At 34.6% G+C, this 26,732-nt stretch overlaps 2 protein-coding genes across 4 annotated transcripts in view; one reads left to right on the top strand and one right to left on the bottom strand.

The window, feature by feature from the left end:
* Positions 1–34: 34 nt before the first annotated feature.
* Positions 35–4,953, top strand: LOC131846044 (deoxyribodipyrimidine photo-lyase). The gene is made up of 7 exons (XM_059195256.1): positions 35–518; positions 996–1,198; positions 1,396–1,554; positions 2,052–2,250; positions 2,779–2,971; positions 3,925–4,166; positions 4,560–4,953. Exons 1-7 carry the CDS (start codon positions 107–109, stop codon positions 4,724–4,726), a joined length of 1,575 nt encoding a protein of 524 aa, XP_059051239.1. The 5' UTR covers positions 35–106; the 3' UTR covers positions 4,727–4,953.
* A 290-nt stretch (positions 4,954–5,243) lies between these two features.
* The window catches only part of LOC131846046 (PRL-1 phosphatase), a 36,643-nt gene continuing 15,154 nt past the window's right edge, over positions 5,244–26,732 (bottom strand). The window contains exons 1-6 of one of the 3 annotated variants that reach the window (XM_059195260.1): positions 18,509–18,703; positions 11,966–12,161; positions 9,576–10,061; positions 7,923–8,089; positions 7,342–7,473; positions 5,244–6,326 (exon numbers count right to left, since the gene is read on the bottom strand). In XM_059195260.1, the coding sequence (XP_059051243.1) occupies positions 6,218–6,326; positions 7,342–7,473; positions 7,923–8,089; positions 9,576–9,683 (516 nt within the window). In that variant the 5' untranslated portion in view covers positions 9,684–10,061; positions 11,966–12,161; positions 18,509–18,703 and the 3' untranslated portion in view covers positions 5,244–6,217. The other 2 variants (XM_059195261.1, XM_059195258.1) reach the window with 2 other exon arrangements.

Here is a 26,732-nt window from a genome sequence, read left to right as displayed (position 1 = left end):
ATATTTATTTATATTTTTAATGTTATTTCCGCCAATAAGTGAAGTGTAGGTAAATTAAGTAATATTTATTTACAGAAAATTTAAATTATCAAACAGTATTAGGCATATGCAATCAATATTATTACTTAAACTTAATTACTTAAAATACTTTCAAATGGCCTCTGCACCGAAGAAAAATAAGTTATCCACAGCTTCAACATCCTGTAATGAAACAAATGGAACACTAGATGACTTTATAAAGAAGGTCCAACAAAACCGCGAACAGACAGCTGAATCTATTTCAGATTTTCAATTCATTAAGAAACGTTTGAGAATTATATCTCAAGCGCAACTTGTGCCCGAAAATTGCGAAGGCGTTGTCTATTGGATGTCCAGGGATTGTAGAGTTCAGGACAACTGGGCTTTTTTATTCGCACAGCATCTCGCTCTAAAGAATGAAGTACCTCTACATGTGTGTTTTTGTTTAATACCAAAATATTTGGATGCCTCTATCAGACAGTTTCATTTCTTATTAAAAGGTTAAATAAAATTTTCTTTATCTGTTGTAACACGAGCTAAGACGAACTGTTTTTTAATTAATACTATGAAACTAGTTGGCCAACCACCAGGATGGATGAAAATATGAGTATGAAGTCACTTTACCCTTTGTGGTGAATTCCACAGTGTTTTCCAGTATGACTGCCTGGAGATCAATATAACAGAATACTATACATTGTCAGACTAGTGGAAATTATATGCATTACTATTTTAAGGGCTGATAATGAAATGTTGCTATATTTTTAATGGCTGATTATGGAAGACACCAGTGTTAAGTGTATATACTAGCGTAAGATAAAATGAGTATGAGCTCAGGTCAGATGGCCCATTCTGATAAATTCATGAATTTTTAAATGGCCGGCTATAGAGGTCCATCTGACTTGGTACATTGCTAACAATGAAGTCTTCCATTCCCAATACTATCAATAAAATATCCCCCATTGTTTTATTGGTTTTAGGCTTAGAAAAAGTAGCAGCCGAATGCAAGAAATTGAACATATCATTCTATTTGCTTGAGGGTAATGCAGATAATGTATTGCCACAATGGGCACTCAAGCATAATATTGGAGCTGTTGTGTGTGACTTCAATCCACTGAGAGTACCTCTGGGATGGTTAGATGGTGTTAAAAATAAACTCAGCAAAGATGTGCCTTTGATTCAGGTATATATAATTGATATAATATTTTCTATACTGAAATAGCAAGATGCCTGATCTATAAAGTGATGGATACCTGTCATAAAAACCTTATTTTGATTGCTAATTCTAAATACAAATTTTTTTGTAACTTGTATTTAAACTGTAATATAGACTACACTATCATTATATTCTAATACTGGAATTTTCAATATAATTTCCAGGTGGATGCTCACAACATTATTCCATGTTGGATTACTTCGGATAAACAGGAATATTCAGCCAGAACTATCAGAAACAAAATAAACTCAAAACTTGATGAATACCTTACAGAGTTTCCACCAGTAATCAATCATCCATACACCAGCAAATTTGAACCAAAAGTTAGTTACATTTTTTTACTTATCTTAATAAAGTGACTCCACTTTATTTTAATTTCTTTCAAAAATTTATTGTTTCAAAATTGACATTTATGGTGCATTTGTTATCCATTTCTTGGATTCATGTCATTCAATATCACATAATTGTTACCTATGCCATTGGTACAAGGGTCACCATCTTAACTTATTGTAATAAATAATAACTAACAAGTGAATTTAAATAAGTTTTTAATAAGTTAAATTGCTATGCATGCATAGCATAGGTCAGAAGGTTATTGTTGTTCTATCATTATGTTATAGCATTATAAATGCTATATTTATAGTTTGTTGTAGGCAAAGATAATATATAATAGTATAATTAACTTTTTTGTAGTCCATTGTTTTAATAAATATAGACAATAATTTACATGTCTATCACCTTAAATCATGCCATGATATAATTTGCAGAGTATAAGATTTCAATGCACATTATTACATTATGAAATATTATAAATCCATAGCCTATAGATTGGGATGAAGCAATAGAGACCAGAGAAGCAGATAAGTCAGTGGGACCAATAGAATGGGCCAAGCCTGGCTACGATGAGGCTATGAGAATGCTCAAGAGTTTCCTAGACGTAAGGTTAAAAATATTTGCATCGAAACGTAATGACCCTACACAGGATGCTTCAAGTAATTTATCACCTTGGTTCCATTTTGGTATGTATGTAAATTTATTTTATTTTATATTGTTTATATAATAATTTAATTTTCAACATATTTCGTAAATACAATAAGAAAAGATATTCTAGATTTTTTGTTCTATATAGGTAACATGATATCCTCACAAATTCTAAAATGTTTTTGATATTATTTATTATTTTGATTAGTTTACTAATTTACTCAGATTGAAGTATGGTTATTAAAAATCTTATCTTATTAAATATGAGGAATCCAGGTATCATGATTACTAGGATTATTATTAAAAGGATTAACTCTACCATTACTGTGTACCTTTTTGTACTGTTATTGCAAGTTTTGCTTTGTGGTAATAATAATAATAACCCTGGACAATTCACGCAGAGCTAAACAAGTTCACATTTTTTTCTGTAAATACAATCAAAATGCTTACATCTTGCGAGGATCCGATATCGCATCCATTGGAATTAAGGCTGTGTTAAACCACAAAGTCTGTGGTTGTACAAACACAATTGTAATGTGGATAGTTATAGATATATGTTTTTTCAGGTCAGATATCAGTACAGAGAGTAGCACTGTGTGTACAAGAATACAAAACTAAATACATAGAGAGTGTCAATGTATTCTTGGAGGAGGCGATAGTCCGACGTGAACTGGCAGATAATTTTTGCTTTTACTGTGAACACTATGATAATATAAAGGGAGCGAGCAATTGGGCACAAAAAACATTGGATGATCACAGGTTAATTATGTACTATACTAATAACGCATTAATTTATCTAAAAATGGTAATAGTATTGTTGCTTGAAAGAATGTCAAATGAAAGTATCAACATACTTAATGGATTTATATTATTTTGTTTAATCTTCAGTCAGCAAGGAGCTAGAGCTTTCCAAGAGCTAGGCTTACAAACTATATCTGAACTCTATTCAATGCCTTCAATGATGATGCCTTGTTCAAAGGCGAAACACGTGTTGCAGTATCATTGTAGACCATTAGAAAAGATCATAATGGTAGTCAAATTTCTGCACTGAATATTTGTGATCTCACACATGCTAATTGTAGCTGAATTAAACAAAATAAAATAAATCCATTAAGTAGTAAAATAGACTTCCGCAAAATATAATTTTTTGTGATTTAAGATTTTTAATCGAAGAAGTAAGGAACTACTGACCAACGCAGTTTCTATTTTAGTCAAATTTAATGCTAAAAATAGAAACCCTTAATTTTGAAACTAAGTTAATGTGATCGCCTTCTTTGAGCAGACTAAAAATACAATGCCAGAGATTTTGCTCAAATAATGACTAAGTAATAAAGTTACTTAATTTCGAGTGTTTACCTAGAAAATAGAATAGTAGGTACTGTATGACAGATCTGAAGTGAAGTGACATCGTATGAATAATAGGCATTCCTTGAATATAGGTGATTCACTTATAATTTTCTCCTCAATTTCCACTGTATATAATGTTATGTTCAAATATACAGTGGCTGATTACTATTAAGAAATTGAATTTTTAAATGTATTTTTGTATGTTGGGGTTTAATTTTAAAAATTCTTGCCCTTACGCCTATTATCTATATTTTATGACTATAGTACAAGAATTTTATGTATAAATTTGCCATATAAATATTTATACTGGTAAAGATAGGAACTTTATCTTATAACATGACTGAACTGAATTATTATTGCTCCAGAAAAGACAGAAGAACCCATATATATTCATTGGAAGAACTGTCCAAATCACTAACACATGACGACCTTTGGAACTCAGCACAACTTCAGTTGGTAACAGAGGGCAAAATGCATGGTTTTCTACGCATGTACTGGTGCAAGAAAATTTTGGAGTGGACGTCTAGTCCAGAGGATGCTTTGAAGTATGCCATCTACTTAAATGATCACTACAGTGTGGATGGACGAGACCCAAATGGTTATGTTGGTATGTTGCACTAATCAAATTATTTAGTTTTGATTTTTCAATATTTAAGTTACATTTTTATTCAGGTTTATGGTAATAATTAAATAAAATTAACAATGCACCATAGATTAACTAAATGGAGATTACAAAATTTTCGTCAATAAGACACTGTGAAATGGCCTCGCCCCGACGACAACCACCTTGGCTCGTCCTCAGGGTTGTGGGCCATCGCCGAGGTTAGAAATAGTTTTATGTTATGAATAAACTTTTAACAGGGCAAGTGTTTTCTTGAACTTTCTTAATTTATCTCTGTAAGAGTGCATCTGTCTGATGTTGTATATTACCGTGTTCACAACCAGTAGGTACTAAGTTATTTCCTATTCACAGTGGTAAAAATAATAATTGGTCTTGTAGGTTGCATGTGGTCAATATGCGGCACACACGATCAAGGCTGGGCCGAGCGGGCAGTGTTCGGAAAAGTACGCTTCATGAACTACGACGGGTGTAAACGCAAGTTCGACGTTAGTGCATTTGTGGCACGCTACGGAGGCACAGTCCACAAATATATACCGAAGAAATGAAAACTAGGTGACATATTCCAAATTTGAGTCTACCTCGCACCCTCGTCGGCGTCCAGGGTTTATTTCCAATGATTGAGGAAAATGTACTGATTTTTTTTTTTAATTGTAAATTTATTGATGTTTAATTATGTATTATGTTTTTGCATTCTACATTATTCCATGTAAAATAAGATGTTAGTATTTCTATTTATATTGTTATGAATTTGGTATTCATATTTGAGACTGTATTTTAAAGTATTAATAATATAATGTTCGACATTCGTCTGATTATCACCCAAATCGTAAGGTTACGAACGTTTACTGGAGTCATGACATCATGACTAGCCACTGTAGCCATGATTTCATATGTAGCAATCTGATTCATACCTCATTGAAGATTTTGTAATTTTATTTTATTATTAAAGTAAAATTTAGAATCTATGAAGTCAAAATTATTTATAATGGCACCAGGTGAGTCCTATGATGTATATTTTTCCCATTTAAGCATCAAAAGCCAAGGAATAAAATGAAAGATCTGTTGATTATAAATATTTTTATTCATGAATGTGACTGTTCCGTAATTACACGATCATATATTTTTCATTAAATATTTCATAAAATTAGAAATAGAAAAATAATATCAAAGAGTTATTTCATCAACGATGTCAAGTTTCAAGTATGGTAATCTTGTTATCAGAATATCTTGAACCGTATCGTCAAAGTTTGAATTATTCTGGAATACTATTTTATTTCGTTAATTGCATTAATTGTGTCTATTTTCTCACAACATCTTTTACAAAAGCATTTTTACAACATTATATACTTAACATATTTCAGAGTAAAAATCATATTATGTCTCAATTTATTAAAAAAATAAATGTAGCTACGAAGGAAATAATATGTAATAGAAAATTATCATGACTTAATCACACAAAAAAATATTATCGAAGAGCACACATTGACTGCATTTTTATTATGGATATTGTAATTTATTATGATATTAAATATATAAATTTAATACCCGAGTAACTGTTTCAACTATGAACACAAATCGTGGTTTGCTTCTATTTAACATATTCCACTAATACACAGTAGAGCACAAGGCGCGGGTTACACATTTACTTGACCATACAAACATTAGCTTACAATAAGGCTCTCAATTATATTTCATAGAAAATTCAAGATAAACATGTCAAAGACATAAAATAGAGGTACTGAGATCATAACCAAATTCTCTGTCAGTTCGCGGGTAACTAAGTAGGAATGTGTGTAATTTTCCACGTGCAAATTTTAAGGCAGAATTCGGTTACAACTCCCCCTCAAAAGATAATGATAATAAAATAAAATGGTCGTCAAAAACAGGCGACATCTATGTTAAGAACTAATTTTATTTTTGTCTATGCTCCCTTGTCTAAGTGTGTGTGTGAAAGCAGAGTTAGATTCGCTGTTACGGGCGCAGGACGGTTTCCTACAGACGCGGCTAGGTGGGCGTCGGCGACCCGAGCCTACTACCTACTGCACGCAGCAGTTGTTCTTGTTGCCATTCTTCTTAAGACGCGATTTTGGTCGATACTTTTCCAGATAAGAGAGCTGCTTCGCATTAATAGCCCCACGTCGCTGACTGGAAATAAACACATTGTTAGTATGCTGCATGACATCAATGATAAAGTTGATATAGTTTAATAGAGATTCTAAAAATCTAATGATGTTCAGTCGACGGTCGCCCATGCCATGCTGAGCACATGTCTTAGACAAAAATGGTAACCTATCATAACCAAGTTGGAATAGACAGGAGTTTCTAGGACATCCCTATTGGTAGCAATATCAGGTTGACCACGTCATGACGGGCTAACTGATGCCCAACCAACTTATACCATAAGTGCAGGCGGGTACGCTATAGCTTTTATATCCATTAATAGAACTGGCAAGGTATTTAGCGTTTTTCTTCTCTTTCATTGGTGTATTGGGCTCTGTTTCCATAGTAGCTGTTCACCTACGATATTAAAGATATAAAAACCTAGTGCATTTTAACCCTGTAATATTTTAATATAATTTTCAGAAGCCATATCTCAAAACGGTGGCTTTCCAGTACCGATTATATATGTTATATTTACATATATATACAGTAATAAAATCGAGGACACGAAGCCGCTCTCGGCATCGCATGTTATAAATAAACACTATTATTAATAATGATAACAATTATGTTTAATAATATATATCAGTCATCCACTTCCTTTTGTATGTAAACATTTCTGTTGGCTTTCGCGATATCCTGTACATATTTATACAAGAAATAATTCCAACTTCAATATTAGTCATTTAAATACCATATTTATCAAAAAAATAATATTTATACAATGTAAAAACATCTTGCGAGGCCGACATTTAAGTATGCATGAGACTGAAATTGGATGAAGCAACAAATATACACACATAAATTAAATACGTCTTCGACTGCTTTTATTTAGAAAAAAGGAAACCTATATCGGTCCTCGTGCTAAAATCTTATTTTTACTTCAAATTTCAACGTCACACAACAATCCGTGGTCCTGTAATATATCTAGTCGATTGTGACCACTTCCCATTAGTTGTTTAACCATTTATAAAAAATGTTTATAGGAAAAGAAACTTACTCCCTAATAGTTTCGACGGCTTCTTCATACTTCATCCCGAGTTCTATGAGTGCGATGGCCACCATGACTGGTGCGCGCCCCAAGCCCGCCACACAGTGAACAGCGACTGCTGCTTCTGGTTTATTTTGAGCTCTGCAAATAAGTATCACAACAAAATCTATAAAATACATTAGAATAACAACAAACATAATAAATAAAAACATTCAGTATTACAACAATATCTGTATTTAAAATAATGTTTATTATAAAATTAGTTCTTGTTTAATATTGTCAAGATTGTGCCCCTTTTTGCAAATATTTTGAATTATCTTTACATTAACAATCTTTACATACAAAACAAATCGTTACCGCTGTCTGTTCGCTGATACCTTTTATAATTTAATAATGCAACTCATTTTGATTTACAACTTTGAAATATAACTCAGTTTTAAGAAATATATATAGTCATTCAAAAGGAAGGCTTGTATCTATTATACATGTGTAATGTATGTGTATAGAACAAGCCGAGAAACTCAATGATTTGTACTGCATCCGTGCGAAGTCGGGACGGGTCGCTAAAATAATGGAATAAGTATACGAACTTTTCGCGCAGTATCTCGAACCAGTCATCGACGACATTGACAGGTGGGAAAGTGCCATCATCGTACGCGAGATCGCGAACTTCTATCCCCTCCGCCTTCAGAGGTGCGGTGTCGTAGCTGGGCTCGCACACACGCACTACTATGCATACATTATGCTTCTTCAGTTCCTGTAACAGCCACACAAAAATTATTAAAGACGATATTAACCTAGAACATTTCGCACAGCGAAAACTAAGCAGAGCTGGGGGGAGAGGGGATAGTTAGTAATGTGACTGATGACTCCACGCAGTTGCCTCTGGAAACCATCGTGATAAATTCACCAGGAGTATCTGACCTGACCTTATGTTCATCTTATCATCTTCCATTGGTGCCCCTTCAGCGTAAACCGTAAGTGCAAGCACCAGTCCATTAACATCTGTTAAAAGAACTAAGCAAAATTTGTGTTATGGATAATAGACAACTGATAGGATACTTAAATACATTTTCATTGTAAATTCATATATAATATAATATACCTATATAGAATACACCCAGACAATACAAACAATCGTATTCATGAATACAAATGTTTGCATCGTGCGAGGAATCGAACTCGCGACCTTGCGAAGTAAACCGCTAGACCACCAAAGCCGTCATAATAACCAAGACGAGTTCACATAGTAACAGCTGGTCCCAAACTAAGGAGCTTGTACTATGATTACGAAATGACGATTAGAAAGGGGGAGAATTAAATAGAGAATAATGTATCACGTCTGGTCGACATCCACGCGGTCGCTTCATCAAACCATCGTGATCCAACTCAATCATCTCTTGCTTATTCTTCTCCCATTCCCCACTAGTGCCCTACAGCATATAGTGTTAGCGCAAACAGTTTACCGTGATGAACCTGAATATTATCACAGTCATCACGTAACCATGTGATGACAGCCGTTTCCATCATTCCAGAGGACTAAGATGTCATGGCTCCGTATCCTATAACTTTTCTACTACTTATATCTTAAACGTAATGCCTCACAAAACAACATTCTTAATAGCAGAAATACTCAGGTTCCCATGCCGACAATTCAGTACAAAGTCTACGGTAGTCACTGTTCTAAATGTAATCAACAGCACATTGCAAGCAATAAGTAAACTTTGGCTATTCCGACGACGGATCCATAACACACGCTGTCTGTCTTACAATTAATTTATTGTAGCCCAAATAGTTGCCGAATCTATGTCTAGAGACGGCGTAAGCCCTACGGCTTACTATATTTGTTCCAGAAAATACATGGTATTTCTCGTTCGATGCAGGACTTTATATTACGCAACTAGGGAAACTAACTAAAATCACATACACTACTTTTGAAATTTAATTGTGTCTATGATTATCAAAACATGTCTTTATTTTATTCTTAATGGGTTCAGTAGTCTAGTTGGTTGTCAGATAAAGACAAAAATGATTTCTAAATTAACTTTACTTTCTTGGGCAGACCAGCCCGTACGTGTACGTATTAATAATTATAAGTACTTTGTAATTATAAGTAATTAGTATTATAAGTACTTTGCGTCTTTAGATTAGTGTATTACGTGTAGATTAACAAACACAGTCTAAGAATCGTGATTATTGTCTTAAAAATTTAAAACGACCTCAATTAGTACAAGATTCATTACCTGGAGATAGGTCTGAATGGTGACGTCCGAAGGGCGATCGGTGATCAAGAAGCGCATGCTCTTGTACTCAATGAGCGACGGCGCAGGTCTGATGTCTTTTTGCTTCATGATGACCTCGTACTCTTCCCTCCAAGTATCGACAATTGGCGGCGTCTCGAAAACGGCGTAGCACAAGGTGTTACAACACTTCACACGCGTCAGAGAAAGGTGTCACGGTCCGTCAGAGTCTAACAGGCAAACTGTCACTCTATTTCCACACAACACACGGCAGTTTCCTTAGTTTGGTTTAGAAAGGGTCCAATTATATAATGGGAGCCACCCGCATTGATAACGCCTTCAACCACTTGAGCACATTCGAAAACGGCCAAACAAAAGTACAGAATTGGGAATGAAATTAAGCGTTTAACATAAGTTTGTAGGTCTCACTCGTACTTCGGTTACAGTATGATATGCTCCAATTAACAGTGGGTTCCAAATTTAAGGTAACTGAAACAATAACGTAACATGTATTAATCTTAGTATATAGTCTGTAGAAACGGCACTGTTTGTTAACGTTATCATTGTAAAAAAACGCAATTGCGTCAAAGTCACGGCATCGACTGAAGTGGAATAAAAAAATAGGCGCTAAATATAGAGTAGAGATTTCAAAGAGATGTTTTGATTATTTCGAACTTGGGGGCGGGCGGTGCATTCGTACTGGTCGTGCGAATATCCAACTGTTGGTCCTGAGCCAATCTAGCATCGCATCACTTGTTAGCGACTCGGTGTTGACATGCACTTTATTGGCCGACCGATAACACGACTAGTAAACACTACGCCATCGTTATGGACTGTAGAGGATTAATCGTAATGGATATTCAAAGCCCTAAGACAGTATAAATGTTCATGTAACTGAAATAAAATCCCGAAGAAGTAAAGTGGGGAATTTGATAATAATTGTTCAAACCATTATACAAATTGCAGCGACACATTATCAATTTAGTATGAAAATAGCTTAATTCATTTTCGGAAGTTCATTTTTTATTGGTGAAAGTGGTTCAGTTCTATTAGTATTCTACCTGACTTTGGCTTAATATACCTACCATGTACGCAATCTTGGAATATGTGTGTCTACTTATGATGTAATATTATAAGGAATCGTATCAGTATCGCTTGCTATCACCACACTCTTGTCTTGGTGAAGAATAGATAACACCCGATAGTTTGGCGCCGTTTGATAACTACTTCAATCAAAGGATTTACAGCATGGAAACAACCCCACTGTTGTAGATAAGTATAAATGGAATGGAGACAAACCAAACGCGCAGCTACTTCAATCTACATGCAAATTTAAATCTTTATCCGTCTGTACCCTCCTCGATGACAATACTTCAATATAAAAATTTTTACTCTTCTCAGTTCCTGATATCACTAATCGGTCCAATCGATCAATATATATATAAATGACTGGTTGGAAAGAAAATTACTCCATATAAAAATAGGTTTTATTGAACGTTTCAATTTGAAATTATGTTTCAAACGAGAATTATAATGTAGTAAAAATCTATATATTTAATAGACATTCTGTGCTTATTTTGATGCCAACTTAAGCCCCTTCTAGTTCTCTTTATAGTGGACAGAAGAGAGGGAATGTATAGGACCGAATTATACTACGGCAAAATGTATAGAACCTACATGCTTCATCCTCCAGTTCTCATATGTTCACATCCGTAATTACCAACAGTAAAATATTACAAATAACTGAATAAAATCCATGCAGATGGAACAATCAGAAGAACGATATCAGACAGTATGATAAAGTGGATGAGTGTAGTCTCGCATTTGTCCATTGGCGTGAGTACAATGTGGATACTGTTGTATTTGTTCCACTTTTGCAGTTTACACTGAATAATTGTGCCAAAAATTGTAATAAAACTAGCTGAATGCTGTAGTAAATCATTCAACAATGAGGTTGTATATGTATTGAGTAAGGAACATCCAAGGCTCTTAGTTTTACAATATTAATAGCAGCTGCAAAAATATTGCCTGTAAACTACTAGTTGTGCTCGTAACTTCTAGAAACAATGGGTTACCTTTGTTTATTCAAACGAATGGAATGTCATAAATACGAAATCTATACAAGTTTGCTACAATACAATTATTAGCGTGTACAAGCGCATAAATAAACAGTCAAATACCTATACCAAAACTATTGAACAATAAGGGTGATTTTTTGTTTACTGTTTTATTATATTGCGCATTGCACACATATTAAACTGCATTAGCTTAGAAATTGCAATTTGGAAATCAACTTTGATGCTTTAAAGTCTATTTTTGATAATTTGTTGTTTTTGAGTTAGTGAATTATGCAGGTATAGTTAGTTATTTATTTGTTAGTTATGGCCATTTACCTGTGGGTGGGTGTACGTCGAATAGTGCGCAGGGTGCGTAGTTTCAGCGCGCGCTCCCGGCAGCATGAGTCCAGCGGTGGCACGCTTTTGCCCCCTCTCGCACGTAACGCCCTCTAGTTTATTTGTGTTGAGCCTGGCAGTACTCCGCGCTGTCCAAGCGGAACTCCATCAATGTCGCCACAGAAGAGATCTCCAGCTGCAACAAAAGAAAATAAACATTGAATAAAGTACAAAGAAATCACTAGACAAGGCTACCATAATTAAGCTACTATAATTGTCGTCTACCATTTTTATATTTGGTACATACGACACCAGGTAGCGGCGCAAAACCCCTCCGTTCAATCCCTTGTCCCATTCTTACCATACGCCTATGTTCGAACCCCTAGCGGTAGCGCAGTGCCCTCTGCAGCCGCCCCCATATTCATTCGGTGAAGCCGTAAAGGCCAGCTGCGGCCAATGTCATTAGTATAGTTTGAAAAACAGACGAGAAATATGTAACAGAAACTGACAGGTCGAACTTCAGAGACTTATTTCAATAGAAAAAATAAAGGATTCAGGCATTTCTATGCATTAGATGAACTAGCTAGCGGCATCTACAAATATAAAAAGTTTCTTTACATTTAGTTATACGAAGTTCAAGAAAAAATCATCGCAATTCCTATTAAAATATTTAAAGAGGAAAACGAATAGCGATGATTAAAGGTGCGATTGTTAGTTAAGTATATCTCCGGTGATAAAACAGAATAAATATTTGCGGATAAGCAATATGCGATATCTTGATAGCCTTCCGAGTATAATGACGTCCAAATAACGGTCGAATATGTTGAATGATAAACAGTCCAGATAATAACTTACTTGTCTTCATTAGGCACTAATTAACATATCTCTAAAGAATTGGGGATCTTGACACTTATGCAACAGTTGCGGTACAACTGTATATAGTTCTATGATTAGGAACATGCAAAGATCATCCGCCATAAGCATGTTTCTTTTTAATTTCACGCGTATTCAAGTGTACGAAAAATAATATTTGTACACGGACACGAGTGAGACGACTGCGACTCATTGTCAGCTCAGGAAGACGGCGCAACAGATTTTGGCAAGAAAAATGGCGGCGTGGGATTAATACGACGAAACATGTTTACATTTGAAATCGCCACATCACTCGAGCCATTCTTGTTCATAAATACCCTTCTTCGCGTTAATTTTCCTGTCATTCTAAAAAACTTGGTTAAATCCGCAAGTGTCGTTGGTTATAGTCCAAAGTACGCTACTATGCTTTTTCATCTAGCCGATAAGTTTAATTATACAAAAATGCGATAAGGCAATGTTTATTTGATTTTTGATAGAAATATAATTACTAACTTTTTCATTTCATATCAAAGTAAGCACTAATACTATTAAAGCATTAACTGTATATACATTTTCATTGTCCAAATTTGTTCCAGAGATGCATCATTTGGGATGAGGCCAAAAGGAAAATGGATCATCGAAAATCAGGAAAACACAGACTCGGTCATTTATATTTTCCTTGAACCAAAATAATTATGTTTGTGTGATGCGAGTTTAAACTATATCAATAGCCAAAGCTGTATTAGTAATAATCCAATATAATGGACTAATGTGCATGTTAATTGCCCATTCAATTTATTCAAGACAGAAATACAGACAAGATATAAAAATAAATGTGACCACTTTTCATAAATAGGTTCTTAATAAATCTGTAGCTACATAAGTGTTATATTCGTATATTATGTATCGCAATTAGTATTATAATGCCAATGCATTATATGTGCTAAATATACAGTAACGTCTATTTTAAAGTCAACAAACTTGTGTTAATAGATTGTAAACAAACATAAATCTTAAACGTGTTGAGCAAGGTTAAGATGTCAGACACATAATGCATAGCAAAATGTTCAATTCATTGCTTTCTTACAGAAAGTTCATAATTCTATGTCACATACAATATTTGCAATTAATGGAATTTAATAAAACTGTATTTACATTAAACTATTTTTATCTACCTAATTTTTAGGAAATGTTCTGACCCAATTAGATATAAATGCTCAGTATGTCCATTTTTAGTCCCCCAACACTAAAATAATTACAGGGTGACATCATCTTGGAATCTATAATTATCACTTGTTAATTGCAGATAGTACTTTTATCTGCAAATAATGCATTCAAATGAACCCTTCCTACCTCATTCTTCAATTACATACTTACCAAAAACAAAACGCCCTTTACTACGAACAAATACTAATTATAAAAAATCTTTTGATTAATTTATGTTATGTAATGTATACATACATTAATCGTTATTGTTGATATACATAACAATTGAATTGGAGCAAGAACAAAAGATACCAAATAGTCCATAAAATAAATATTTTTTTTTGCATTTATAAATATGACTTGTAAGACTTGATTATGAATAAACTTATTTAATAGAACATTGTCAATTGAATTTTTGCCATAAAAGACCTTCAAAAAGAAGAAACCTTCTAAAAATTTTAAACTATTGTTTACATAGGATACAAAATCGGTCGTAGTAAGAATTAAACTGAGAAGTCACTAAAAATAAATATCCAATACAATACAAACTTTCTACAAGGAAAAAATAAAAAGGCAAATGATAAATGGTTGCCTCAGCCAGACTTGGAAGTACGTTACCAATATCGTATTGTTAGGGAAGGATACAGTTTACCCGAATCCAGACGCGACGGTCGATAAACCCTAGACTACCCACCCATATGTGCAACAATGCAGACGTTTTAAACTAATATTTACAATGTCTGGACCCAGGAGACAGTTTCAATATTTAAGAACAATTAGCTTAATGTATTTTTTTTAACAGCCCGGCTATCCTAGCCCTGGTCTCGCCTAATGGGATATGTGTATTGGCGGCGTTCTAGGTGGAAATATAATCTTTTATTGAAGGTTTCTATACCGTATCTGCGGTTATAGTGTGGTTGATGGAGGTGCCATTGATGACTGCCATTTATTCATTTATTTCGAATATTCATCCATATTAGTTTAGTAAATTACTATATATATAATAAATGTCTCATTTATCATCTCATTTTACTGTCATTTATCCAGATGGTCGAATTTTAATAAGAGCGGGATAAGCGGTGATGAATTTTAGTAGTTGGTAGCATTTTCTCAATGAATATAAAATTATATCGGTAGTTTAGTAAACTCTAGAGAGTAGCTGAACAGAGTATGCGTGGATGTTATTGCTCTAACAATCTAACAATAGCTTTGGCAGCTATATACATATAGAATAGTTGGAATTCAATAGACAATTTGTGCCTCTAATTGTACACCATATATACGACACTGGATAATCAAATAGTTAATAATATTGTTTTTTTTATGACCATGGAACCATATCCCTTGAGCTAAAGGTATATTCTAGCACATTTACCTACCATTGTGAATTCACCAGGATATATAAATGAGGACCAAAATAGAGCGTATAAAGGGACATATTATTAGTAATTGGGGCCAGTACTTCTCATCTTAGTAAACAGAAATAAGTATAAAACATTTACGTAAATAGAATATGTTAGACCGACAAAAAGGTGACTTATGAAGGTCAATTAAATTGTACCATTTAGCGTTTCACTATGTAGCATTAGCATCACGATGTAAGTTAATTTAAATGAACCACTACGATAAACGTATTCTCGTAGATATGTATGGATAACGCATCCAAGAGTACGATTGACATGGACTAATACAATTGTATTGTAATAATATTAGTCCTATTGAATGGTAAGTAACAGACGACTTACGAGGTCGTCAGGCTATAACAAAAGGAACACTAATGCATGAACAAACGTAGTAGGTGATAGTTTATTATGGAATGAAAGATTATATATATTACAGGGTATTAGACAGAGTTAAGAAAATTATTGGTGCAAATTATTGTTATTTAGGTGGTGGCAATTTGGTCCTTATGGTAGTCAAACGCTAAATTGTTAAGTCATTAGATCATTAGGGATAATCAAGTATAAGTTACTCTCTAATCTGTTTTACAGTTCAATGCGTTTCTACACAGTCGCTTAACAAACATTAAACTATCTCTCGGTGCTAGAATTATTCCTAAATTCGGGTTACTATGCATCTTATAAAATAGGCATCTTATAAAATTGACAATTGATTAATAGTTTATTGCTTACCTATTTTATTTAGTTGTTGTTATTAATGCATGTACAGACATGGAAAGAGATATTAATGTAAAATTTCATGCCTATTATTAAACTTAGCATAACTTAGCATTTTAACTAACTAGTTTCTTATATGCATGAATCTAACACTATTCCATCGTTTAACGCAATACTGTTAGCTATGAGACAAACAAGGATGACATTGTAATCAAGTATTAGCTGAACACAATGCAATTCTACCCACTTGACGATATGTAGGGATTATCGTCAACTGAAGGTAATGCCTACATGTTGACTGCATAGTCACGTATATTCAACATTGAAAATAAGTTATAAATTGAAGCTAACACGGAACTCATATATTTTTCTATTAAAATGTCACGAAATATTGCAGAATTTTCTATATTTAATATTACTCATTACGTTACTGTAAGTATAGAAAACATGTCTGCTTAGTTAAAATAGATATAAGAATTTTTTTAATTCTTGCGCATTATCAAGTCTATCTTTATTAGTATTTATATGATTTGGATTTATGACAGAGGGTGATTTTGGATTAAATAAATACACGAAGGATGTAAATTATTTTAATAACAAACACCTATCATAGTTATTTGCTATATAGTTACAAGCAATATTAGAATGCTTTAAAATTTTATGTCAAAATTAGAGGTTTCAAAACAGAAATAGAAAAATATTACAATGTCAAAATGTTATTTATGTTCAGGTTTGTTGGATAACTTTAACCTTGCAGTAGTAAATAGTAATGGTACCACATATTCAAATATTCATAATAGCATTATAAATATTAGTAATAAAGTATATATATTTAATATATATTTCTTTTATAACACGGGACAAACGAGCATGCGGCTCACCTGATGGTAAGTGATTACCGCCGCCCATGAGCACCCGCAACACCAGGGGAATTGCAAGTACGTTGTCGGCCTTTTAAAAAGGAATAAGCTCTTTTCTTGAAGGTTTCAATATCGTATCGGTTCGGAAATATCATTGCTGGAAGGTGATTCCATAATGTGGTTGTGCGAGGCAAAAAGTTTCTAGAAAACCGCACTGTGGAAGACCGCCATTCATCCAGATGATCAGGATGGTATTTCAGTTTCTGGCGGGTGGTACGGTGGGGAAACTCAGCAGCAGGTATTAAACCGAACAATTCCTCAGAACACTCCCCGTGATATATGCGGTAGAAAATGCACAGAGATGCAATATCACGCCGCAAAGCCAATGGGTCGAGTCTGTCACATAGACGTTGATTACCAATGATTCTGGCTGCTCGGTTCTGAATGCGGTCAAATGGAAGTAGCTGGTATTGTGGTGCTCCCGCCCAGAGGTGAGAACAGTATTCCATGTGCGGCCGGATCTGCGCCTTGTATAATTGCAAGCGATGGGCCGCCAAAACACCAAGCTTTTTTGAGGCTATTTTAGCCTTGTCCTCCAAATGAGCGCAAAACTGAACGTCACTGGATATATCAACGCCAAGGACCTCGAGATTTGGCTTCACATCAAGGAGAGTGTCTTGAAACTGAGGAGATACGATAAATGGATTCTTTTTAGCGGTAATATACCACCAATACCGGTGGTTGTTCCTAGGCTTTTATATAAACTGGATAATGATCCTCAAAACTGCTAACAAACTATGTGCAATGTGCATAATGTTAGTAAAGCAATAATTGTCTAATATGTGAAACCTTTGTGGCCATGCCAACAAAGCGACAGGGCCACTCCCGTAAGTCTACAAGTAAATTGGCTAGTAATTACCACAATAACTGAGGGCGAACGAATTAATTAAACTAAATGTGCCACCTACACAACCACCCGGCAAAACAACCGAATTGTTTGATAGGCAGTCTGGAGTCGCGTAATGTTTACCTCTTGCCTCTTGATCTATTTTGATGAAATTTATACATTTTCCTTTATACGTCATCCTTTTGCGTCAAAGCATAACAGAAGCACTAACATACACAAGCGCGAATGACAACACTTATTCAAATATAGAGATCGTAGGACTCAAATGGATACCTGTTGAACATTATAAGCGATATAATAAAAACGACTACAAACAAAACTTAGAAAATAATTAATATAAAATAATAATAAAATTTAAACAGAAATTAATATATATATAACAAGTGGATTAAAAACTATCCAACACAGCAAATTACCTGGTCACGTATTTTGACCATATCCAAATAACAAGGGCCAGACGTCGAATATACCGAACTGATATGATATATTTATTTGCACTTTAAGATCTAGTCTCGTCACGGTCGCACGACACTCAAGAGCTTGTCCAAAACGTGTCAGTAATACGGAACACTGTGGTTAGTAACGACACAGAAACACTTACATGTGTATCCGGCGTAGCATACGCAACAATAGCCGTAGAAAGACAAAATAAAGTTAATGAACCGGTAGGGGTGTCGAAAGTAACTGAAACTATCGTGCACACGTAACAGTAGCTGTCGTCGTAGACAGAATTGGAGGTTATACGTTCACATCTCAACGGGCCGACACTGTCCGTGCCGCGGTCGTGCAGAGACTGGCGTGGTGCCTTGCGCCTAGCTAGCGCCCGCACCCGTACTGCAGGGTTGCCAACGTTTAAATTTTCTGACTCGGATGAAGAAGTAAATAAATCTCATAATTATATTAGTTCAAATTCACATTTCTACCTCAAACATGGCCATGTATTGAACAACAGTTTCTAAAGATAGAGGTGTTATGTGTAAAGTTTACGTTAACTAAAAACCAATACCAAAACAAAATATTTGACTGCAAACAACATTTTGTATGTTGGTTGCAGTCAAAAATTTTATCAAAATCTGGAGCAGCACAATTTTACGGGGATGAATATGTTTCTATTTCTTGTGCAAAATATTTTAAATACGTACGAGGATCCAGTTGGCAGCCCTGCAAGCTGGCTATTAGCGACGTCACGACGCGCCGTCGGCGGGGGCGTTGGCGTCACCCGCCAGACATACGCCGTATGCCGACCAGCGACCACACTATTTGTACCGTATCGCCGTGGTATTTGCACCATTTCAAACTTTCCACAACCACTATCAATACAATAGCAAAACTGCCGAGGCCATGTTTTAGAGGCAACGTTTAATAGTTAGAATATTTTAAACCAGTAAGAGTTTCTGAATATGTGAAGTAGCGTTTTGGTTTTATAAAAGATCGATCACAATATATAGTTAGTTTTACTATCGTTAGTGTTAGATCGTACACTGAACGTCACAATAACCCTTTAATTCCAATTTACCCCTTATCATAAAGAGTCTACTGTTACCACGCATGTTTTTCAAGAGAGTTTATTTAAATTTTTCTCACTATAACATAGCTGAATAATTAAATTAGACATTCAATTTAGAAACAAATAAATTAGGCCAATGTCACGGTATAAAGAAATTTAAGAAACTAAGAAATTGGCCCATAACATTACATAAATCAACGACAAAATTGGATTACTGTTAAACAAATTAGAAAAGAGAGTAATAGATTTCATTTTTAATATTATCTGTAACAATTGCTATATTAAAGAAAGTCCGAACAGTTCCCAAGAATATTCGATTAGAACCCGACGCCCCTTCGGTCACATTCTAATAATAGCCGTAAACGAGAAATAATCTGAGCACAGAAACTCCCACACGGACGCGAAATGTTAACGACAGACGACTATTATATAAAAGAAAGTAGATCTGGTATACGACAAATTTTATTACACTTTAATGGCCAAAAATGCTTTGCTCTGAGAAGGTGAACATTAAAATATACAAAATTTCTATACGTTTAAAATTGTAAAATATACTTTTTTAAGTTTATAAATAAAATATTTAACAATAAGTTCTAAACTAGTATAATAAATCAAATTCTACAGCACATTTAGAATATACTGATTTGTGTATATGCGACAGACACCTAACCTCAATAACAACCCCCATCATACGGTGGCAGCTTTTTCCGCTTGAAGATCGCTATTACATGCGATTACTCGCCAAATTGAATTTAGTACGTTTAGTTCGGATATATTTAGAAACACCCACATGATGCTGGAATTTTCTAGGTCATTAGCATTATGAAGGCAAAATGATATCTATACATGCTATTATTTGTTGACATGAAAGTTATGTCTTCTATAAAAAAAATAAGACGCATGGTAGGTAAGTACTAAGTAAAAGCTTGTACAAATGATATTAAAGGTTTAAATCCCCTCAGGGTGTATAATATCAAAAAATGAATATTGAGGACATTACTACCGACGAACCGCGAAGAATTTATTAGTTTTCAAGAAAATTATTTCTGTAGTCACGAAACATCAAAACTGCACGACATCATTGATTACCCTGATCCAAAATATGATTAATATGAAAAAAATAATTTAATTGATTACCTGATTTGTGGAAAAGATAATTGTTTCCGTAACAAAATAAAGAGAAATACATATTTCCAATCAATGAATCACGACTTCTAAAACTTGCTAGCATGACTGTGTGAGTGGAAATAAAAGGCCATTAGAAAGATTTTGATAACATTACTTGGTTTTGTAGATGAGGATGTAATGATATATCTGTTCCATGGTGATTGATGTAAATATTTAAAATTAATCGTTTCCGCACATTTATTATGGTTAAAATTTGATATCCATCCATCAATAAATGTATATTAAAAGTGGGCCAAAAAAATTAACAAAAAAAAAACTAACATATGTGTTAGTCATTTTCGTTGAGGTTTGAAACCCTGACGGGGACCCTCAGTCTGGAGGCACCGTTAGTCATCAGACGTAACATAAATCCAATAGCGGGTTTGAAGTCGCCCTGATTTACGTCCAGTGAAGGTAAAAAAGGCAACAGAATTACAAGACAAAAAAAGTGCTACAAAGCTAACTCGGCGTCATAGAAATATCGCATGCAATGCAACATAATTTCCAGCGGAGTTATATTGATATGTCAAACGTGGGTTGGCGTCGCCACTCGGTCACAGGTCCACGTGAGGAAAACACGTGGTCGTTAATAACAACGTGCCTTACAATCTGTATTAAACTTGCGTCTTTTCGCTCTTTTAAACGGTTCGTTCTCGTTAAAAGTGTAAATCAATACGCCAACTTTTTTTCTAGTAACAATATATTATATTGTTTGCTAGCTTCAACTTGATCGCCTATAACGGCAAAACTCATATTATTGATTCAAATATATTTACATTTTATACAGTGAGATCCTCCTTTAATAATTGTCATTATAACTACCCTTTTATGCTTGGGTCTCTATTTATGAAAGGAGAATTTCACTATTCATACAGATCTCGTGTGTTTATTATTTGTTTTCCTGGTTTCGTCTTCGATATTTTCACCACATTTCTTATCTTATTCCTTGCTTAGGGTTTTCTTTGACTTTATACGGCACTGGAATTTTTTGTGTTTTACACCAATGCATGGCAACAAGAACGACTCATGGAACTAGACGATGATATCTTATCATTTTATGCAGAATTTTGATTTCATTTATCTAACAGACCTAGATAATATAATCTACACGCTATTTATACAATGGTAAGTAGTATTTCCTTGTAACAAAGCTGAATTAACCTTCAAACCTACATAGAAGGGTGTAAATTTAAACGTTTCTATATTGAATTCTATTTTCTATTGGCTTACAAAGATAACAATAAATTGCAGCTAGTAGTTAACGGTTAGTTTTCCCGCGCACGGCATTAAGTTGAAACCTAGAAAGTGAGATATTTAGATACTTTATATAGGCAGTGAAAAGTGAATGTACTGTTTATGCCTTTCATGGAGGGGAGTGTCAGACACGAATCAACTTTCACACAATACGAGCCAACCCACGCGGTGAACCGATCGCAATGCTTTGTTTTACCTGCGTAGGACCCAGCAACCTATTCATAAAGTGAAGCCGCTGTGAAATATACTCTCTATATTAGACACTCGACCTAATAAACAATTTTCCCTTTACAACGTTTGTTGGAAAGCAAAAACATAATTGCGAGAGCAATAAAATTCCTCTATCAATGTCCCAAATCATAATGTCCCTTTTATTGCACAATTGATGAAAGCTTTGCGAGTAAATTTGCAAGTAAATAGTCTCTAATATTAACTCCGTACTGGTACGGTGGCCCACGGAATTGACGTGACTAATATTTAGTCAAATCAAGCATTTGGTGCCTATTTTAAGGTAACGCAAGAACAGAAATAATAGCCATTTTGTCCTCTGTTTCTGTATATTGAAAAGACTCCGCCTTGACATTTAATGTAATCCATGGTGAGAGCAGTACATTACAGTTATAATATGAAACTTCAACAATGAACTTATATCGAGGAATTCTAATAAATAAATATAAATAAATATGACAACTGTTGATTCTCCATAATTCACAAGTAAATAAACCTGTCACTAAAATGATAAAGTTCATGAATTGGGAACGAGGTTTATTAAATAGATGAGATTAGATACTGCGGTACCTACATATTTGAAAAACGAACGCAATATAGAACTCAGTTTGGTGCAATTTGACGGTGCTTTTATATTTTGGTTGAGTTCGAAAACGGCATGTGCAGCCCTGTGGGCGTATTGCAACTGGAAACGGGTCACGACCCACTTCGCCAGGATCAATACTCGGTCATCGACTCCGCCCGCGCCTCTACAGCCCCCCTAGTCTACAACCATCATAGCAGTGAATACATTCATTATACGGTACAAAATTGAAGTTATAAATACATTTCAAGGGCACGTTCTGGAAGTTCGCTTATCAATTCTAATACAATATACTATTTATATTAGTTCATTACAGGCAAGTGATATCCCTAATGGTTTAAATATACTTTTATTAAGGTGACCTTGTTATGTATCGACACATTAAAAATTATGAACATTGTGTCTGTTCGGAGAAATATTCCACAATCTCTAGATGTGGGAGTAATCGCGTATGTTTAATTGACCTTTCACCTATACTACATAACGAAATTGTGAATATTATGCAGCAATAGAAAACTTCACCAACGTGACTGATTATATACTGACAATAGTAGCTCGTCATTGCTTCGCCTGGGTGCTCATAACGTTGTAAGTATTGTATTGGCGGCCTTGGCAGTCTAGCAGTTTAGCACTACCTCCGATGATCGCACGTTCGACTTCCTGCACGGTATAAACATTTGTATTCTTGATATATTGTTCGTATTGTACTGGTATGGTTTGTTTTCTTATTATATGTTAACATAATATATAGCCTATGGTACCTTTTACTTCCGAACTATTCTAATGCTGTTGGCCGCAGCTGGCCTTTTCACCGAACGGTACAGGGCGATTGCAGATGGCATTCTAAACTCGAGGAAGGACTTATGGAGCGGCTGAAGGCCAACTCCTGCCTGACGGATACTACTTGAGTCTGAAGGCATCACTGGGGGTTCGAACCTCGGTTCAGGCCGTTGTAATTTCGTACCCCGTTTCAATTGGCCGAGGAACCGATCGGAATCTAAGGTACTTACTCTAAAATAATGTAGCTTTCAAACAGACAAATAATGTATCAGATTAAATTTTCCGGATTTTACTTTCCTCATTACAAAATCCAAATCTTATTATACAGTAGTATAGATTAAGAAAAATAAGTTGAATGGTAACTTACAAGTTTTAAAATCACTAGTATCCTGACGACTTAGGCGTAATGCCGGTTAGTCAGGGAGAGAAACACCTCAATGCCTACAATATTCACAATTATCTATCTCTTATTTGTTTTTATAATAATATATACACTTTCGCTCCAAAACTCCCGCTGCCTCCGTTCAATTATCCGTCATCCACTTGTCAATGTCACATAGATTACTTTGGCTCTGGCCTCTGACGTTCCGTTTCAGGTTACATGATTATTGACTTTACCATTTTTTATTAATGGTGCGTCACGCGATAGTTAACAGTCGGCCATCCTGCAATAGTGTCTGGCCCAGACACATAGGTAACTGATGAGCGTAGTCATGCTTATCAAAGGATATAGTGTCTACAGGATCATATAACAAATACTAAACTAAATAAACTAAAGATACACATTACTTTCATAACATTGACTATCTTAGTATACTGTAAAAGGTTTCCAATCTAAAATCAATACTAACAGAGCTAAGTTTCGGCATGCATTCAGAATGCACAAAATATGACATAACATATATTAATTTACATAATCCAAATCACCCAAAAACATGAGCAACCTTTTAGAGTAACAAACAATTATTTGGCGGTGATTGACTTCGATGAGTCAGACTGTAACATATCACCATCACAACGTAAGTTTCCGATCTTATGAACATTGCATTTTTTTTTATACCTCCAAAATAGAACTTGACATTTCTCATCATGAATATTTTAACGGATAAATTTAACATATCACATTACAAAAGGTAAAACTTAATTACCTACAGATATAGAGAAAAAAATATAAAGGGAAAGTAATATTCTCGTGACATAAAATTAGAACAAAATCACTGCCTGCCTTCACCTAACCAATAGAAAATAACAGGTGGTTCTAATACCCTCAATACTACTACTACTATTTTACTTCGACGATACTCTTGATTTACCAGAGAATTATTTTAATATAACATAATTCATTGAATTTCAGTTATGATTTACTTAATAATACCATCAGCTCACTGGTCAAGTAATCTATTGCACCCTTTAAACCCTGTACATTTAGGGGACTATAAATGATTGTAGATACTGATCTCAATTTTCTTTACAACACCAGTTTAACATAAATCAAAACCCACTGTTCCAGATTAGTGTGAAATAGAAATAATCTTTATTCAAATAAACTTAATATAAGCACTCTTGAGTAGTCAAGATTTTTTAATCTATCGCTTATTCGGAACGCAGATTCATCACAAGAAGAATAAACAAGAAACCTGTGTGTTGCTCTTTTAAATAAATATTGATTTACTTATATTTAATTAACAACAAGGATTAGGCATGCGGCAATTAACATAAAAACCGCTACGCACTTAATCTCCGTTCAATCAGACAACATTGACAGCGCTATGAATTTCAAGTGAGATATTTTCTAAAAAACACTGATTTATAAATGATGACATTTATAAATTCTTCAATTTTATAATAAGCTTTTTTTTTTTTACAACGAAAATATTTTATGACACATTTGATTTCTTCGTAGCCTTCTTTCGTAGCCACTTCGGCCATCCAACGTTATCGAAGGGCCTCATTCGATATTATCATAACAGTTAACATCGGGTAATATAATAAAATTAAAATCATATAAAATTTAGTTTGAGATAATTTACATACTTAAAATATGAAAGTTGCCACTGACAACTACACATTACATTTCAACATCATGAATTCAGTCTTTGTTATATTTTTCCGCCTTAAGTTGTATCACTTAATTTTTCACACCAGGTACTAGTCAGCATCTCTGCAAACACGGCTGCCTAGCTAATTAGTGAAATACCTGTTAAAACAAAACATTAAAAAATGCCACCGCTTGCCCACTATGGCTACGGTCTCAACAGATCTGGATTTTATTAGACTCAGCCACCGCTTGCCCGCACAAGGAGCTACGGCCTCAAACTGGTCAAATTCTCATTAGACTCAGCCACCGCTTGCCCACACAAGGAGCTACGGCCTCAAACTGGTCAGATTCTCATTAGACTCAGCCACCGCTTGCCGCCACAAGGAACTACGGCCACCAACTGAAACACATCAAATATTTAACAACTGGTCATTTTCTCAATGAGGCATTCACTGCTTGCGCACGCAAGGAGTTACGACCTCCAACTAGTAATATTCTTTATGGTACTATGCTATTTTTACTTCAGCCTCAAGTGCTCTACATTGCAACTCAACTATGGGTTATATGCACTCCCATCAAATTTTACTATTACTTTTTATTCTATTACATTTCTTTAAGAACTGGATTTCCTGGTTCCATTTTACTATTTCTCCAACGCTTTAAAGGACTTTATAACATTTAATCATAAGTTAATTCAATTTAATTATGTACCATATTCGAATTATATATCTGGTTGATATATATCTACCAATTTCTGAACGAACTTGCAATATATTACTACCACATACCCTACTCCTATTATTATCTACCAAATCTTGAGTAGCATCAACAAAAAGCGAGTCGTTCGTTGTACGTCGCATTGAGTACACGCGGATCCCCATTTTCTCCGTGAACTAACGTATACGGAACCATCAGCCGCGATCTCAGCGCAATCATCTCATCAGTATATCATCAAATCTAAATCACCATAATTTACCTTAAAATCCATAAATCGTATTCATAGTCATATGATTATTATATTAATGTCATAATTTCATCAAAGTATTGCAAATCATTTTTCATTGTCATATCAACCGCCCGTTCTACTAGCCATTTTGCTCATAATTCAGCTTGTCATCGATTGTAACTCATCATTGTATCACTAGCATTCCTTAATCTTTCAGATCTATTCGTTCATGTACAACTCTTCACCGCGTATATTTACCGACTATTTTCCATCGAGGTGTATCAAATTTTACCTTGTGATCGTCCTTACTACAATCTTGCAG

This window comes from Achroia grisella, unplaced genomic scaffold, assembly GCF_030625045.1.
Source record: "Achroia grisella isolate CSIRO2021 unplaced genomic scaffold, CSIRO_AGI_Agris_v1 utg487, whole genome shotgun sequence".
Lineage (NCBI taxonomy): Eukaryota > Metazoa > Arthropoda > Insecta > Lepidoptera > Pyralidae > Achroia > Achroia grisella.
Note: the sequence above shows the minus strand (reverse complement) of the source record. Positions and strands in the feature narration are given on the sequence as shown.

Excerpts from the sequence above, each read along its gene's own strand:
- LOC131846044 (XM_059195256.1), top strand. The coding sequence starts at position 107 with ATGCAATCAATATTATTACTTAAACTTAATTACTTAAAATACTTTCAA. Across the intron at positions 1,199-1,395 it reads AAGATGTGCCTTTGATTCAG|GTGGATGCTCACAACATTAT; the intron begins GTATATATAATT and ends TATAATTTCCAG. Across the intron at positions 1,555-2,051 it reads CCAGCAAATTTGAACCAAAA|CCTATAGATTGGGATGAAGC; the intron begins GTTAGTTACATT and ends ATAAATCCATAG.